Here is a 14352-nt window from a genome sequence, read left to right as displayed (position 1 = left end):
CGACCACTCTTGCTAAAAAAATGTATCATTATTGTCAGGTTATTGATAATTTCGATCACCTAGCTTTCACATATGTTTCTCAATAATGCTAGAAAAGTTTAGAAAAATATTCTATTTGGTTTCAAAACTTTAATTGAAAACAACAGGAAAAAAAGAGATGATGAATTAGCAAAGAAGTTATTTAATGTTTTGAAAGATAAAAAACGTCTGATGATACTTGATAATATAAAGTTTCTAAGCCACAAAAACTTTCATTCAAGAAGAATGAACAAACAAAATGTAAAGTTTAGAAAATAGTATAATTTTAATTAAAGTTTATTGCTATAAATATAACAATGACTTGGTTTTAAAGAAAATTTTTAAACTTTCATTGTGCTTAAAAACATTATTTTTTAAAATGATTTTTCCAACCGTTAGGATGTTAGGTATCCTACTTTTAAAGTTTCAATTCATGTTCATACATCATGTGCTTAAACTACTTGTTGGACATCATGTTTTTGCCATGCTTGGATGGCAATTTGAACATATTTTCAAAATAGCTCAAGATCAATTTAAGTGCTTGCATTTTTTAGTATGTAATTAATATTTATCTATTTCTAAGCAGCAAATAAAAGGGAAATTCGTATGGAATGAACATTCTTATCTTTTCGATTGGCTTAAAGAAAAAGAGTAAAGAGTTTGAGATTTCTGAATATTCCTATATTCATCTTATCCTTATCACTTTATTTGAAAACCAAGTTTGATGTTTTACTTGGATATGCGTCTTTGGAGTTGAAATTATCTATTGGGAGAGGGGAAAATGTGATTTAGCTCGTAGTTGTACTTGATAAATTGTTGAATAAAATTAATTTTGAGCGAGACTCCGCAAATGAAAGATTGATGAATTCAAACTACATTGACAAATATCGTGTATTGAATCTGTCTTTACTTATCTCTTTTTCTCACGTTTTGGATTTGTGTTTATTTCTCTTCTTTCTTTACTTCCTACATTAATGTGTTTATTTACCTCTACTCAAATATTTGTCTAAACATCAAATTGAAGAAAGAACAAATTGAGGCTCTAACAATTTCTTTTATTTATTTTTGCTTAATAATTAATTAGAATAAATTGCATTTTTTTCCTTATTTTTTAATTAAGAATATTTATGAAATAAAATGACTGAACCTAGACACAATTGATGGAAGGTTCATATTGCAGCTTAGAGGGGTAATTCGTGATTTATTTGTTGATTTATTTAGGTGATGAATATAACAAGTAAATCAACTGAAATTTTTAGTAAATTATATTGAACTTACAGGGAATTTTAGATATAAATAATTAGAGGTGTTCATAGTCGTGCCTAACTAAAATTTTAGGTCTATTTGTTAGACTTGGGTTTGGCATAAAAAATGGATCTAAAATTTTTTCCACGTTTGGTTCGGATAAAAATATTAAAACGTGGTCCGGTTCATATAATTTTTTTTAAAATACATCAAAAATACTAAAAACATTAAAATATATGTTTCCCAAAAAATTGAAAAATAAATTTAAAAAAATATGTATACTCAAATAATACTAAGATAATTAGTGCAACTTAACAAGTAAATGTCTCTAAAATAGTAATAAATTTAACAATAAAACAAGAGTTAGACAATAACAATATAATAGTAAAATAGTAGTAAAATAGTGAAAAAAATAATAATAAAAAAACTGTACTTTTTTTACATATTTGGACCAGACTCAGGCCGAAAAAGCTTTACCTGAGGCCTGGCCTATTTTTTTTTATCTAAATCTATTTTTCGAATATATATTTTCACTAAACTTCCTATTTTTAAAGCGGATTCTACCCATGAACAGTTATATAAATAACCACGCATACTACCGATCGTAAACATGGGATTCATCAATAAAATTTAGTTTTCTTCAATAATTTAGTTGAGTGATTCAATTTGAAGAGTTTTATTTATCAATTTTATTTGGAGAGTTTTTTTAAATAAAAATCACTCTTAATTTTGCTTCTTTTCTATTTTATTCTTTTAAATGTATTTAAGTTTTCTTTTCAATTTGGGTCCGTGACCAACAAATATATATTTAAATATTCGTATTTATAAAATAAAATAATTATTATAAATATAATTATTTTTAGTAAATATATTTATTATTTGATTTTATGAATAAAAATTTATTAACTAAAAAGATAATTTAAAATTTAAAAAATTAAAAATAATATATTTATTAATTAAAAAAACTTGAAACAGTATGAAATAAAAATTATGAATGTGTTTAGAAAAGAGGAATTAAACCTAGGTCTCAAAATTGAAATCATTATTATTTAACATAAATTTAATTAAAGAAGTTAATATATTAAAAATATTTATTAAAAAATAAAGACGCTTAAAACAACATGAAATATAAAATATAAATGTAAATAGGAGAGAAATTAAACCTGATACTCAAGGATAAAACTACCAACATATAATCATTCAACCAAAGAAATTGATTGTATTAAAAAAATAAAAAAAATTGTAATTTAGGGAAAGTGCGTCCAGCTAGGAATACTTTCATGTTCTCTCTCCTAAAAACTACAACAAATTTTTTTTTTATAAAAATTGGTATCATTGCTAAGTTCCGCTTAGTGCTTAGAGAATTATTTCCGTCAATGCAAAATGTAAACAGTCAATGGACTTCGTTATATTCTCAAAGTTCATTTGTCAATAACCCTTTTGCACATCACAATATAGGTGAGGAGGAATGGAATCTTAAAGAAAGTAGCATTGATACACATCTTAAAACTTTCATTAATTTCTCATAAGTTTGTTTTTATTAGCACACCAACTTACTTTAGAAATAGATTTAGCCACAATATTAATTATATAAAAAAATAAGTTGAGTCTCAATATCTTTCGCCTCTAAATTATTTTCCATATTTAAAATTTGTAATATTTTTATACTTAAAATTGGAAAAATATATTTTGAGCCTCAAAAGATTTATAAAAATATAAATTTTAGATCTAAACAACCATACTCATTATTTTGTATTTATCTATAATTTGGACAAAATAGAAAATGAGAAGAGAGTAACCTTTTGATTTTCTTATAATAAAAAAACAATTACTATTTATTCATACAACGTGTATGGTAGACATGTACATATGCATCTTTGATCCCTTGGATTCCTAGGTAGGAAGAAAAGCCCTAAAGAGTGAAAAGCATAGCCACTACTTTGATTTGGAATCTTCAATCAATTAAGTTAAACTTCAGATTCGGAATCTTCGATTTCTTGGGATTCCTTTTTCTTTGACTTTTTATCATCAAGATATTGTTGGTAGATATAAGAAGCAAATCCCCAAAGAGTGAACAACATTGCCAACACCTTAATTGCATCCATTTTCTCCTCATAAAGCAGAACACCAACAACTGGAACAAATGGCAAACTAAGCATACTCACAACATTTGAGAACAAAGATGACACCAAATAGATCAATCCCACTACTCCCACTGTACAAATCTGCCATGCCAAAGCTATTCCAATCAAACTCACTACATAAATCACCTTCCCTTCATCAAATTTCTCCATTTCGGACTTTAAATCCATGAATTCCAAACTCAAAAACAACCCCAACAAGCAAACGAAACTCGAAACCAATGAAGTGTAAATCTGCATTTCAAACACAACACTAAATCTGTCCTTTTTCAGTATTTTGTCAAATGAGAATTGTGTTAGAGACAGCAATAAAGCATAGCCTGCAGAAGCACCAACTGTTGATATAAACCCAATGGTATGTTCATTCTTTCGTACTGGATTTTTCTCATCTCTTTTGGTCTCAGAACTGTCGGGATGAATTGCAACCATTGAAGCTGATACGGTAATGAAGATGATCGAGTTAAGCGTTAGGATACCGAGCTTTTCGCAGTTGATAACCACCGAAAAGACGGCGTTGAATACCAATTGGCTTGCACAAAGGAGGGAATATGTTGAAATGGAAAGTGGTTTAACGCCAACTGTATACATGAAGTTATCAATGGCTAGCAGACAGCCGAGGGAAAAGTAGACCACATAATGGGTTATGTTGTTGGAGGAGCTTGGGGACTGCTTGTTAAAGGAAGGGAAGAAGAGAAGTGGGAGGTAAAGGAGAGGGAAACCAGCTGTTTGCATGAGAGATGCCATCCATTTACTTTTTCCTCCATTGTTGAAGTAGAATTTGGTTAACAGACGGCTGCAGATTGACCGGCGAGGAGGAATAAGATGTTGAGTGCTATTAGAAGCCACGGTTTCCAGAGGTTGTCAGGGCTGAATATTGGAGGTTGATCGGTCGTGGTGGTGGTGGTGGTGGTGGTTGATTCCTCTGGATGAGGTGTTTGAGGTTCTGCAATGGCATGGGAGGACATTAACAGAGATGGTTCCTGAATTGTTTTTAAGACAAAAAGAAAGGGTGCTGCTGCAGCATATGGTAGCTAAGTTACTTGAAAGAGGGTATGACTGTCGTAGACAAGTATGCCTGCAATATCTTCATTTCTTTCCATGACCTTGGCAGGTCATACCTTCGTACTAATGTCTTAAATCTTAATAGTCCTAGCTATAACACATTGCTGCAAGAGTGAAATCTAGGCCTTAATTTTATTGATGACAGGTATGGCCTGTGTTTCTCTGTTCTTCATTTTTCCTCACATTCATACATGACTACAAGGTATGATTTTTGACATGTTCATGACATTCAAGTTTACAGCATTTGTTTGATTAATAGGGAAGTTGTTTGCGATTTAAATAGAAACTGCAACACCAACTTTATTGGATCATTATTTTACGGTTTCAGCTTTGCTGCCGTTAATATTCATAGAAATCATTCAGACAACATCTGCAATAAACACGAAATGAACATGTATCTAAATAGAGAGAAAGGACAGAGGAAGAAGAAAAAGAACCTGATTTGCTGTCATGCTGAGCTTCAATTATTTCCATTAGCTAATCCAAAATAAACCCAACTCAACAATAATTGAAGTAAGGATTTGGAGCTGTCATTTTAAGATGTTTGAGGACATTGTTTGTTCTTGGTTCCTTTTTTGTTCTTAACCAATGTTCCATGCAATAATCAATGTGTTATAAAAAAATACAATAAAATAAGTAATTATGGAATTTTTTATGGCGGCAGGAGCTTGTTCCTCTTGGATTGTAATTAGACATTAGATCCTATTTAATCCATTTATTAATCGTTTATCATCTCAATATTACAAATATCTCTATATTCTAAATCTAGAAAGAAACGAATATCCAATTTTCTTTCTTTTTTTTCTTTTTAATAATGGAGGCTTTGGATCTTTTATCTTCAACAAATGACAGAACATCGATGTATATGATTCTGCACCAACTACTAATTCACCAATATTGCACAATATGACTCAGATTTAGTGTACCACATTGGGATATGTGTCCAGCATAAATATGTTCAATAAATATATATTGGACACATTTATGAAAAATGAAAAAAGATGAGAACAAATGGTCATTAAAAACAAAATGATCAATTTTACAACATCCTGTCTTGGCTTCTACTATTACATATATTTTTACATTTAATTATATCATAAAAGACTTGAGCAGATCGAAGTAGGAAAAAAGAACTAGCAACAGGGTAGTCACAGCAAAATTTATGAATGGTCACTGCAAACCAAACATGTAAATGCAATGCTACATCCGAATAAAGGTCAGTGGCGTCTCATTATCCTGCAATTTGACATGTTCAAAACTAAAAATTAACTTAAAACATATAATTTAAGCAGAAGGAAATTAAAGTGGAGGTGTTTCGTACCTTCCTAATCTAGAAAGCTCGGGTTCTTCCAATAGCATATCTTGCAATGGTTTTACTTTGACATTCTTTTCCCGTACTCCAGAACTATAAGCAAGATGTAAACAACAATTCTCTTCAATCCATGTATAGACAGGATATCAGACAAATTATCTATAAAAACTCGGAACCTGATGATAATAATAAATGTTTCTAAATAACGTAACTAAACCAATGGTACTTAAAGTATCCACTAATGTTTAACCCTGTTGGATATCACTTGAAGCACCCTGTTCGACACAATCAGATATGAGTATAAAGATATGACCCTCCAAGAACCCTCTAAATAAAGAAAGCTCATCCACAAGTAGAGCATAAATATTTGAGTTAAGCATATAATGACTTCCTAATTATGCTGTTCTATTTTCAGACAAACTCCATGTACAGTATTGTGAAGAACAGGGACAAAGCCATGAACTTTGTATAAGGGAGCCAAGATAAAATTATAAAGTTGAGGGAGCTAAAGCTAAAAATTTTTAGGAGCAGCCAAAAATATAATTTTTCTATTTATCCAAGGGGTAAAAGGCTTATATTTACAATATTAATATTTAGGAGAGACTAAAAATGAAAATTTCCCATTTAACCAAGGGGCCATGGCCCTCCCAGCCTCTCAGGCTTCATTCTTGGTGAAGAAATTACTAAGCATTCGGATATAAATAGTAGATAATACAGCTAAAAAGAACATATTAATAGAGACAGTTTATTAAGACAACAATTAAATTCAATAAAGCCAGAACCGCACACCTATATACATTATCAATGGAAAGCAGCTTGTGGTGAAGACTGTAATCAGTGCCAACATATGTCACAACTAAGCTACCGGCATCGGGGTGGGGCCAACTCCTAGAAGTAGGAAACCTAAGTATAAATGTCCCAGGCTCTTGCAGGCCTCTGGAACCTTGAAGTGAGAGTTCAGCTTCTTCCTTGGTTATAAATCCTTCTATCCACTTTGGGGATGTAGAATTCCACATTTCATTTACCCAGTCACTAGATAATGTATAAGCTACAGGGTATAACCAACACCACATCTTCTCAAAGTTTTCCTGGGCCATGTATTCTTGGCATCCCGCAATTTTCCGCAGAAGCTCAAAGTCCTGAAACAGTGGTTATCTTACACAGATTTTCTTAATGAAAGAAAATATTACTAGTCATTCATAAAACACCTACATCATCCACATATGATGGTAAACAGTACTTGTGTATATATATTACACACACTTTAGTAAGTCATGATACAACAACTAACAATATGAAAAATTGTCATCTATGAAGGATTTTTTATGCAGGTGCAGGAGATGAGCTTAAGTTTAATCTTGAAAGGATTCAACAACAAAAACAATTAACATAAGCCTATGCTATAAGAAACTGATGCTAGCAGGACTTAGAAAATAGGTCCACATACATTTGGAGGAAATTGCAAATAAGAGTCCGGAAGATCTTTGACTTTGAGGGTTTCTTTTTTTCTACATTCGGATACTTGATCTGTGATGTCTTTTCCCAGAATTGTGATGAATCATGCTTTAGGGCTAGTTTGGTAATGCTTTTGAAAAGTGCCGTGGAAAAGTGCTTTTAAAAAGTTTGGTTTAAAATTTGAGTGTTTAGCATTGCTGTCAAAAAGTACTTTTGAGAAATAAAATGTCCATTATCAAGTAATAAATACGCATTTAAATAATATTTAAATTAGTTAATATTATTATATTTTAGTATATAACTTGTTAATATTTTAATATATGAAATATAAATTTTAAATATTTTTAAGCAATAAATATTAATTATTTATAAAATTTAATTAGAATATATAAACCATATTTTAAATATTTAAATATAACCATTAAATATTTGTAATTAGTAATTTAAAAAAATATTTTTTTATTTTTAATTAATGATTTTAACACATTTGTAATTAAGCACCAAGAAAAAAAAAAGAAAGTATTATATTATTGGAGGGATAAAAAAGTAATTAAGCACCAAAAGTGGTTTTGAGAGAGGAAAAGCTAAAATTTTTAGTTTCTCCTTTTCAGAAGTGCTTTTGAAAAGCACTTCTGAAAAGCTAAAAATTTCAGCCAAAAGCAGCTTGTTCTGCACAGCTTTTATTCCAAAAGTGCTTTTGGAGTCAGAAGTACTTTTTTTAAGCACAGAAGAACAGGCCCTTAATCATGGCATCTCATGGTAAGAGACCGAACCTCAGAATAATATTCTGATAAGTACAGAGATGAACTAATGAACCAATATTGGGAAGAAATCTACATTTATCGTGAATCAATAGACTGTGCATATAAAGGCCCTTCTCTGTTACTTCCCTCTGATAGCTACATTTAGTACAGAGTTGACTAGAGACTAATTATAACAAAAAGTGATTATTTATTTCTACCAAAAAAAATGCAACCATTAATTGAAACAATAGTTTCATCCACCATAGAACAGGATGACTAGAGACTAATTATAACGTGAACATTAAATTAGCTAGAGATAGATAGATACCTGTTGGGTAAGAGATCTAGATGAGCAGGAAGCAATCTTCATGAATTGCTCTTCGATCTCAAAAACTGCACTCTCCCATTGAACTTGAAGGTTGTTTTGTGATATCAAATTCCAGGCTACCGTTCCCTCGTCTATCAATCTCTTTGCCATTTTTATTTGATGCCTAAGAGTAGCAACAACTTTTTCAATTAGCAAAGGAATAGATAAATTCAACAATACTCGATATAGATCCCAAGAACAATTGACAGTGTTGTATATTTTCCCTATATTCACAATGAAGAGATATCATGATAGGTAATATTGCATTCCTCGCTATAACCAAGCATGAATACAATGATCACTAACGACACTGTCTGAAAGCAAAGCATTCTAAATTACCTATGGTGAGAACATCCGGAGTACAGGGAAACCTGTTCTCCGAATCCTGAAATTTCTTCATCCGAAACAGTTGTTGCAATTTCCTTGAGCAAAAGAGACCTATCAGTCAGGCCCCCCAGGCAGTACCTAAAAATTGTTACATCCGGAACTGAATGTCCCCTGCTTGACACACTCTTTAAAGCTGAATCTCGGGCCCCAGTGCTCTCTGAATCGGATAGGGAAGTATTCATTTCTTCAAAATTCTCAGGCCTTGCCTCCAATCTTGACCCAAAACCATTCTCAACCTGATTGTAAATGGTGACGCAGTTGTTTATAGTTCAAAAGTGATTTATGCTCCTCTCGTATTTATGATCTATAAAGACATAACATGATGTTATGGGGAAAGAAAAAGGTCAGAAGTCTATATATATACCTGATTCTGCTTCGAGGCAAGAGAATTGCATTCTTCACTGTGTTGGTCAACCGCAGAAATCTTTGCTTCTCCCAATCTAACCCTCTTTGATGTTGGACTGAGTTTTGCTTCATGTACAGTATTGTGCTTAGGTTCACAAGAACTATCATCTAAGCCAAATGGTTGAGATCCATTGACTGGATGAACTGCAGAGATTTTTTTCCAAACAATAGTAGATGTCCTTGGAGTACGATTGCGAGAGATGCACCGAATTGAAGGGGAGAAGTCCTCAAGGAAACGATATCCCTCCAATTTTGATACACCAAACTTAATGCAGAACTGCCTATTATCACACTTGGACGAGAGCTGAGATAATATCAGAAGCAGACAATAGTGAATCCAATATGTGAATTGATAACCAAAAAAAAAAAAAACCAAAAATGTTAGAGAGTCAAATTCTCATAGAATATATACAATTGCCTAATATTTCTGCTTGCTCCTGTAACAGCACAGCTAGTCTTCTCATGGTCAAGCTTAGCTTGCTAAAGTTTAATTCAATTTCAGGCCAAGCACTTCTTTGAGTACCATTTACAAGCTTGAGCTTGGTTTCCAATCAGCCAATATATATCACGCTTATAAGCTGCCTTAGGTTCTTCACATTTAAGAACTTAGAATTGTAAAACTTAACACTATGATGAATATGATTATTAGTGTTTAAAATAATCATTAATTATACATAAACCATAAAAACAAATAATTTTCATATGAATTAGGTAAACAAATGGTCAAAAGAAAAAAGGAAAAAGGTGAGCATGGCATTTTATGATTAAATAGAAATAAAACATTGCTAAACCACATTACATGCCTAACCAAGAATCAAGATATTCAAACTTTTTCTCCAAAAACATTAAATTATGGTTGAAACCAAGCATTAATTTATCCTGTGAGCCTAATCAGAATGAACTTGTATTTGTTTCAGGTTACATAGATGATACTTCAATTTTTTATTTATTTCCTTGTGTGCCAATCATTGGAGACATCGCAAATTTAAGCAAAACCCAATGTTAACTCAGGCATGCTAGCTAAAATATTGCAAACTCTTTGATGAAAAGTAGTTTAGCAGTAATTATAGTATCAGATGGTCGGTTACCATCAGCAAAAGACATAATTCTCAGCAATAGGAGGCCCCTAGGAGAATCACAAGCTACAGACTAGTTTCTCATGGAACAATTTCCACAGAAATTTCTATGACTACCTAGAAGCATATATATTGAATAAAATATTGCACAAACTAACTCCAATATTACCACCTTCGAGATCTTCAGCTTAAAGGAAGCTCGGCCTTTTGATAGTTTACAAGGTCGATCACAAGAGGCAAATTCAATTCCATCACAGCTAGCTAGAAGAGGAGGTTCTTCATCATTTGTCTTCTCTACAGGTAACCAGTTATGAGCATACAAAAGTGATGCAACAACCTTTACAACAAATAATGTGAAATTTTAGGTCCTGAAGTTAAAACCAGTACCGCAAAATTAAACATGAAGACTAAATCACCTCTAGTTCCTTGTTTACTGGTTGGCCAAAGGTGTTCAATAGAAGAACATCCAAGGAAAATATCCTGCGGCAAGATGCCTGCGGAAGGGTAAATATTAGAGGAGATCTACGAGCAGTAACCTTATACAACTTGAGAATCAATAACCTATGGTTAAAAATCTGTCTTGTATTATTATATGAAACAAGCAACCATGGTACCATATCAAATGCTTAAGACCATGAAGGCTGAAACTAAAAGATCACTTACGGATGATAAAAATAATACATTATAATACCACAAAAGAAAAGTGTAACTGCTATCATTTAAGGGTAAAACTTGTAGTAAACAAATGTTTAGAACTCCTTGGTGTTTACCTTGCCACCGACAATATTCCAAAAGCCATTGTCTTCTTCAATATCAGAGATGGAAGACTCATCAATTGACAACCTTAGAGGTGGATCCTGGCATCATATTGTCACATTAGAGTTCTAAACCTTAAGGTAAACTTACATGCTATAGATATCATCAAGGAAACATGAGCACTACAAGTAAAAGCCACCTTAACATACTGCTCCTTTATAGACAAGGTTGAAGGCAAGACTTTTGCATCATGGATAAAGCCCTGCAAATTACTATCACCAGTAATACCAATTAATGTCCTCTTCCTAGAACCATTTGGCATGGAGTTGTCATTTGACAAGGACGAAAGATGCAGCTCTCCTGCAATCTCCCCATTAATGTAAAGCCGCACAAAATCAGAAGAAACCTGACAAGAAAAGAAAAACAGAAATGTTTACATATATGGTAATAGCTAGGAAATAAAATTAGTATCCATCTATCAAGTATAGTTGAAAGTATACTTCAGTAAAACCTTAGGTGGAAAGCTACGTGTAATGTCTCCGTTTCAAAGTGAAAAGAAGAAAAACAAACAGGAGGGATATGCAAATTGAGCACTGTTGCCTCAAACAACATTTTTCCTGCTCCTATCTGATGTTAAATTTATCTTGTTTTAACCCCTTTTTCTTTTTTTCTCTTATGCCTTGAGAGATTGGTCATTGGTAATGTACACTATATAACCTCAAAGTTTCATACACACACTAGCCTAATTCCTCTTTGCTCTCTTTTTTCTTTTCGGTTCCTTCTTTTGGTGTTGCTCATTCTCAAATATTCTAAACAATCAACCACTTATCAAACCAAAACAGAATGGATAAATTGTAGTTATACAGGGATGGATTCTCAAAAGAAAAAGAAGGGGGGATGATGGTCTGAATCTGGCCTTGTATTTATAGAATTTACATAGAAATGCTGTTTGTCTAGCCCCAATTCATTCGTATTCAATGTCAGTCCAATAAAATGTTTCAAGTTACACACAAAATAGATAACAAATGTAAGAGCCTATTATCCATGAGATCATGTTTAGAAACCAAGGCAACTAAACAGACCAAATAAATACAAGTCCATTTAGTTCACTCATTCCCAAAACTATGGCAAGATGTTAAAGCAACTAAACAGACCAAATAAATACAAGTCCATTTAGTTCACTCATTCCCAAAACTATGGCAAGATGTTAAAGCAACATATGAAGCTACAAATCAAGATGCAGCTCTCAAACCAATCATGTCCTTATGTTAGTAATTCAGTCAGATATTAAAGGCATACCTCATATCCAACATGTATCCAGTTGTTTTGAGGGTGTTCAATCGCTGCGGACACTTTAGGAACTTCTGAAGGTAAATCAGTGTTTCCAGGACCAAGGGCTTCATTGAGTAGACAAGTCAATGGAAAAATCATCAATGTCTTTTCATCAAGAACAAGTAAAGGAGGACTGCTGTTAGTCTCTGCATATACCTGTAAACAGAAAACAAATCAAGTTATTAAAAACAAATGGAAATTGAAAGCTCTAGTAAAGCTACATGATGATACAACTTTAAGGGGAAAAAATCATCACGATAATGAAATTGGGATGATGAGTGCTGCTCTAATAGATAATGAAATAGAGCTGAAGCAACAAAAGAAATTAAAAACAACATTTGGATGCAAATTTTTCTTATTTCTTACAGTTAACAGATAATGGCAGTTTCAAAAACATTCACAAAACCATTAAAAGAAACACTAAATTAGACATGGGTATTTTCCTAACAACCAAACAGCAAATTTTGAGTGAGGGAAGAATACAAAAAGGCAAAAGGAGCTGTTTTTAGCCCCCTTTTAACAATTACCTTGAACACAGACAATTTCTTTTAATAAAACTCGCACAAAAAAATAAATAAATGAGCAATGGGTAATTCCTTAATCCAAAAAAGGTTAAATTTTGAGAGAAAAAGAGAAACTCAAATAGAAAAGGAGCAGCAGTTTCTAAACCTGTTTAAGAATGGTGGAAGGAAAGGCATTAGAGTTGAAAATATAAACCCAGAAACATAGTATAAAACCCTTTTCTTCATCAACTTCAGTTTCCACTTTGAAATCCTTCAACAAAATGTAATCATCTTCTCCTATTATCTGATTATTCTCACCCATGACTTTCACCCTTTTTGCTTCAACAAAAGAACAGAAAAACGAACCCAAAACTGAAAACCCCAGGAAATTTTATGAGTCACTTCAAAAGCCAATGATTTGGGTTAAATTAGTTCAAAGTGAAGTCAAAATGTTGACAGTTGATGACTTTGGTCGATTTTAATATTTTTACATTAAAAAAAGGCATATGCGTAAATTGGGCCAATTTATTTGTACCAAAACAAAAGGGCCAAATTATTTAGGGTGCGCTGGTGGCTCTCACGTAGGGGTATGCATAGGGATTTATATAAATATATAAATATAAATAAGATTTTAGGGTTTCTTGTAGAGGTGATTATGGATTGGGCTACCCGGCCCGGCCCGATGACCCAGCCTAAAAATGGGATGGTTTGGGTAAAAATATAGGCTCGAAATATGGGTTTAGGCAAAAAATGAGGCCCGTTTAGAAAACGAGACTGGCCTCGAGTAAGACCTTTTTTGGCCCGGGCCGGGCCAGATTATATATTAAATATATATATTTTTATTTTTAATCAAATATACTTTTTATTAAATATATATTTTTTGGACTTTTAATCCAAATTATATATTAAAAATATTTATTTTTTTATTTTTAATCAAATATTGGTCGGGCCGAGCTCGGGCTTAGTAATTTTCTTTTGGGTCAGGCTTGGACAAATTTTTAGGCCAATATTGTGGGTCGGGCAGAGCTTGGGCCTAGAAAACGGGACTAAAATTTTGTTTGGGCCCGACTCGGCCCATGATCACCTCTAGTTTCTTAAACATACATAAAATTTGTTCAGTTTATTTATGTTTATGAATAAATTTATTTATGTTAATTTAAAATTCGTTTGAAACTCACATATTATTTGATTAATATATATTAGTAAAATTATTATTTTTGTGTACTTATTTTATTTATTTATGATATAATTTTTATTATTTTAGTATTTTATATTTAAAAATAATATATATATTTTTATTTATATATGTTTATTGTTCATAAAAATTATTCGTAAACCTATTCAATTATATATTCATGATGTTGATAAGCATGTTCATTTAATGTTCGTGAATCTATACTTTTTTTAATGCTCATGATTCGTGAACATGTTCGATTAACTTAAATTAACAAATATGAACACGCATAATTTTAAATAAACGAACATGGACATAATTTTAAATTTTTTAATGAATAGAAACTAAACACGAACAAATTTAAAAATAAACAAAT

At 31.9% G+C, this 14352-nt stretch overlaps 2 protein-coding genes across 3 annotated transcripts; both read right to left on the bottom strand.

The window, feature by feature from the left end:
* Positions 1–3230: 3230 nt before the first annotated feature.
* LOC107904425 (probable purine permease 11) lies at positions 3231–4148 on the bottom strand. The gene has a single exon (XM_016830809.2). The coding sequence runs from the start codon at positions 4146–4148 to the stop codon at positions 3231–3233; it is 918 nt and encodes a 305-aa protein (XP_016686298.2).
* Positions 4149–5458: 1310 nt separating this feature from the next.
* LOC107885992 (SH2 domain-containing protein A) lies at positions 5459–13291 on the bottom strand. 2 transcript variants are annotated; one of them, XM_016809779.2, is made up of 12 exons: positions 12969–13291; positions 12267–12455; positions 11167–11373; positions 10982–11068; positions 10628–10705; positions 10384–10548; positions 9095–9439; positions 8683–8966; positions 8305–8467; positions 6568–6917; positions 5788–5871; positions 5459–5702 (listed from the first exon to the last, which is right to left on the bottom strand). In XM_016809779.2, the coding sequence occupies exons 1-12, from the start codon at positions 13122–13124 to the stop codon at positions 5684–5686; spliced, it is 2127 nt and encodes a 708-aa protein (XP_016665268.2). In that variant the 5' UTR covers positions 13125–13291; the 3' UTR covers positions 5459–5683. The 2 variants fall into 2 exon arrangements, with proteins under 2 accessions (XP_016665268.2, XP_016665269.2); XM_016809780.2 differs by having other exon boundaries at positions 5637–5702; positions 6576–6917; positions 12969–13261.
* Positions 13292–14352: the final 1061 nt, after the last annotated feature.

Source organism: Gossypium hirsutum, chromosome D11 (assembly GCF_007990345.1).
Source record: "Gossypium hirsutum isolate 1008001.06 chromosome D11, Gossypium_hirsutum_v2.1, whole genome shotgun sequence".
Classification (NCBI taxonomy): Eukaryota; Viridiplantae; Streptophyta; class Magnoliopsida; order Malvales; family Malvaceae; genus Gossypium; species Gossypium hirsutum.
This window is presented reverse-complemented; position numbering and strand designations above follow the sequence as displayed.

Excerpts from the sequence above, each read along its gene's own strand:
- LOC107885992 (XM_016809779.2), bottom strand. The coding sequence starts at position 13,124 with ATGGGTGAGAATAATCAGATAATAGGAGAAGATGATTACATTTTGTTG. Across the intron at positions 11,069-11,166 it reads TAAAGGAGCAGTATGTTAAG|GATCCACCTCTAAGGTTGTC; the intron begins GTGGCTTTTACT and ends ATATGATGCCAG. Across the intron at positions 9,440-10,383 it reads TTAAGCTGAAGATCTCGAAG|CTCTCGTCCAAGTGTGATAA; the intron begins GTGGTAATATTG and ends ATATTATCTCAG.
- LOC107904425 (XM_016830809.2), bottom strand. The coding sequence starts at position 4,148 with ATGGCATCTCTCATGCAAACAGCTGGTTTCCCTCTCCTTTACCTCCCA.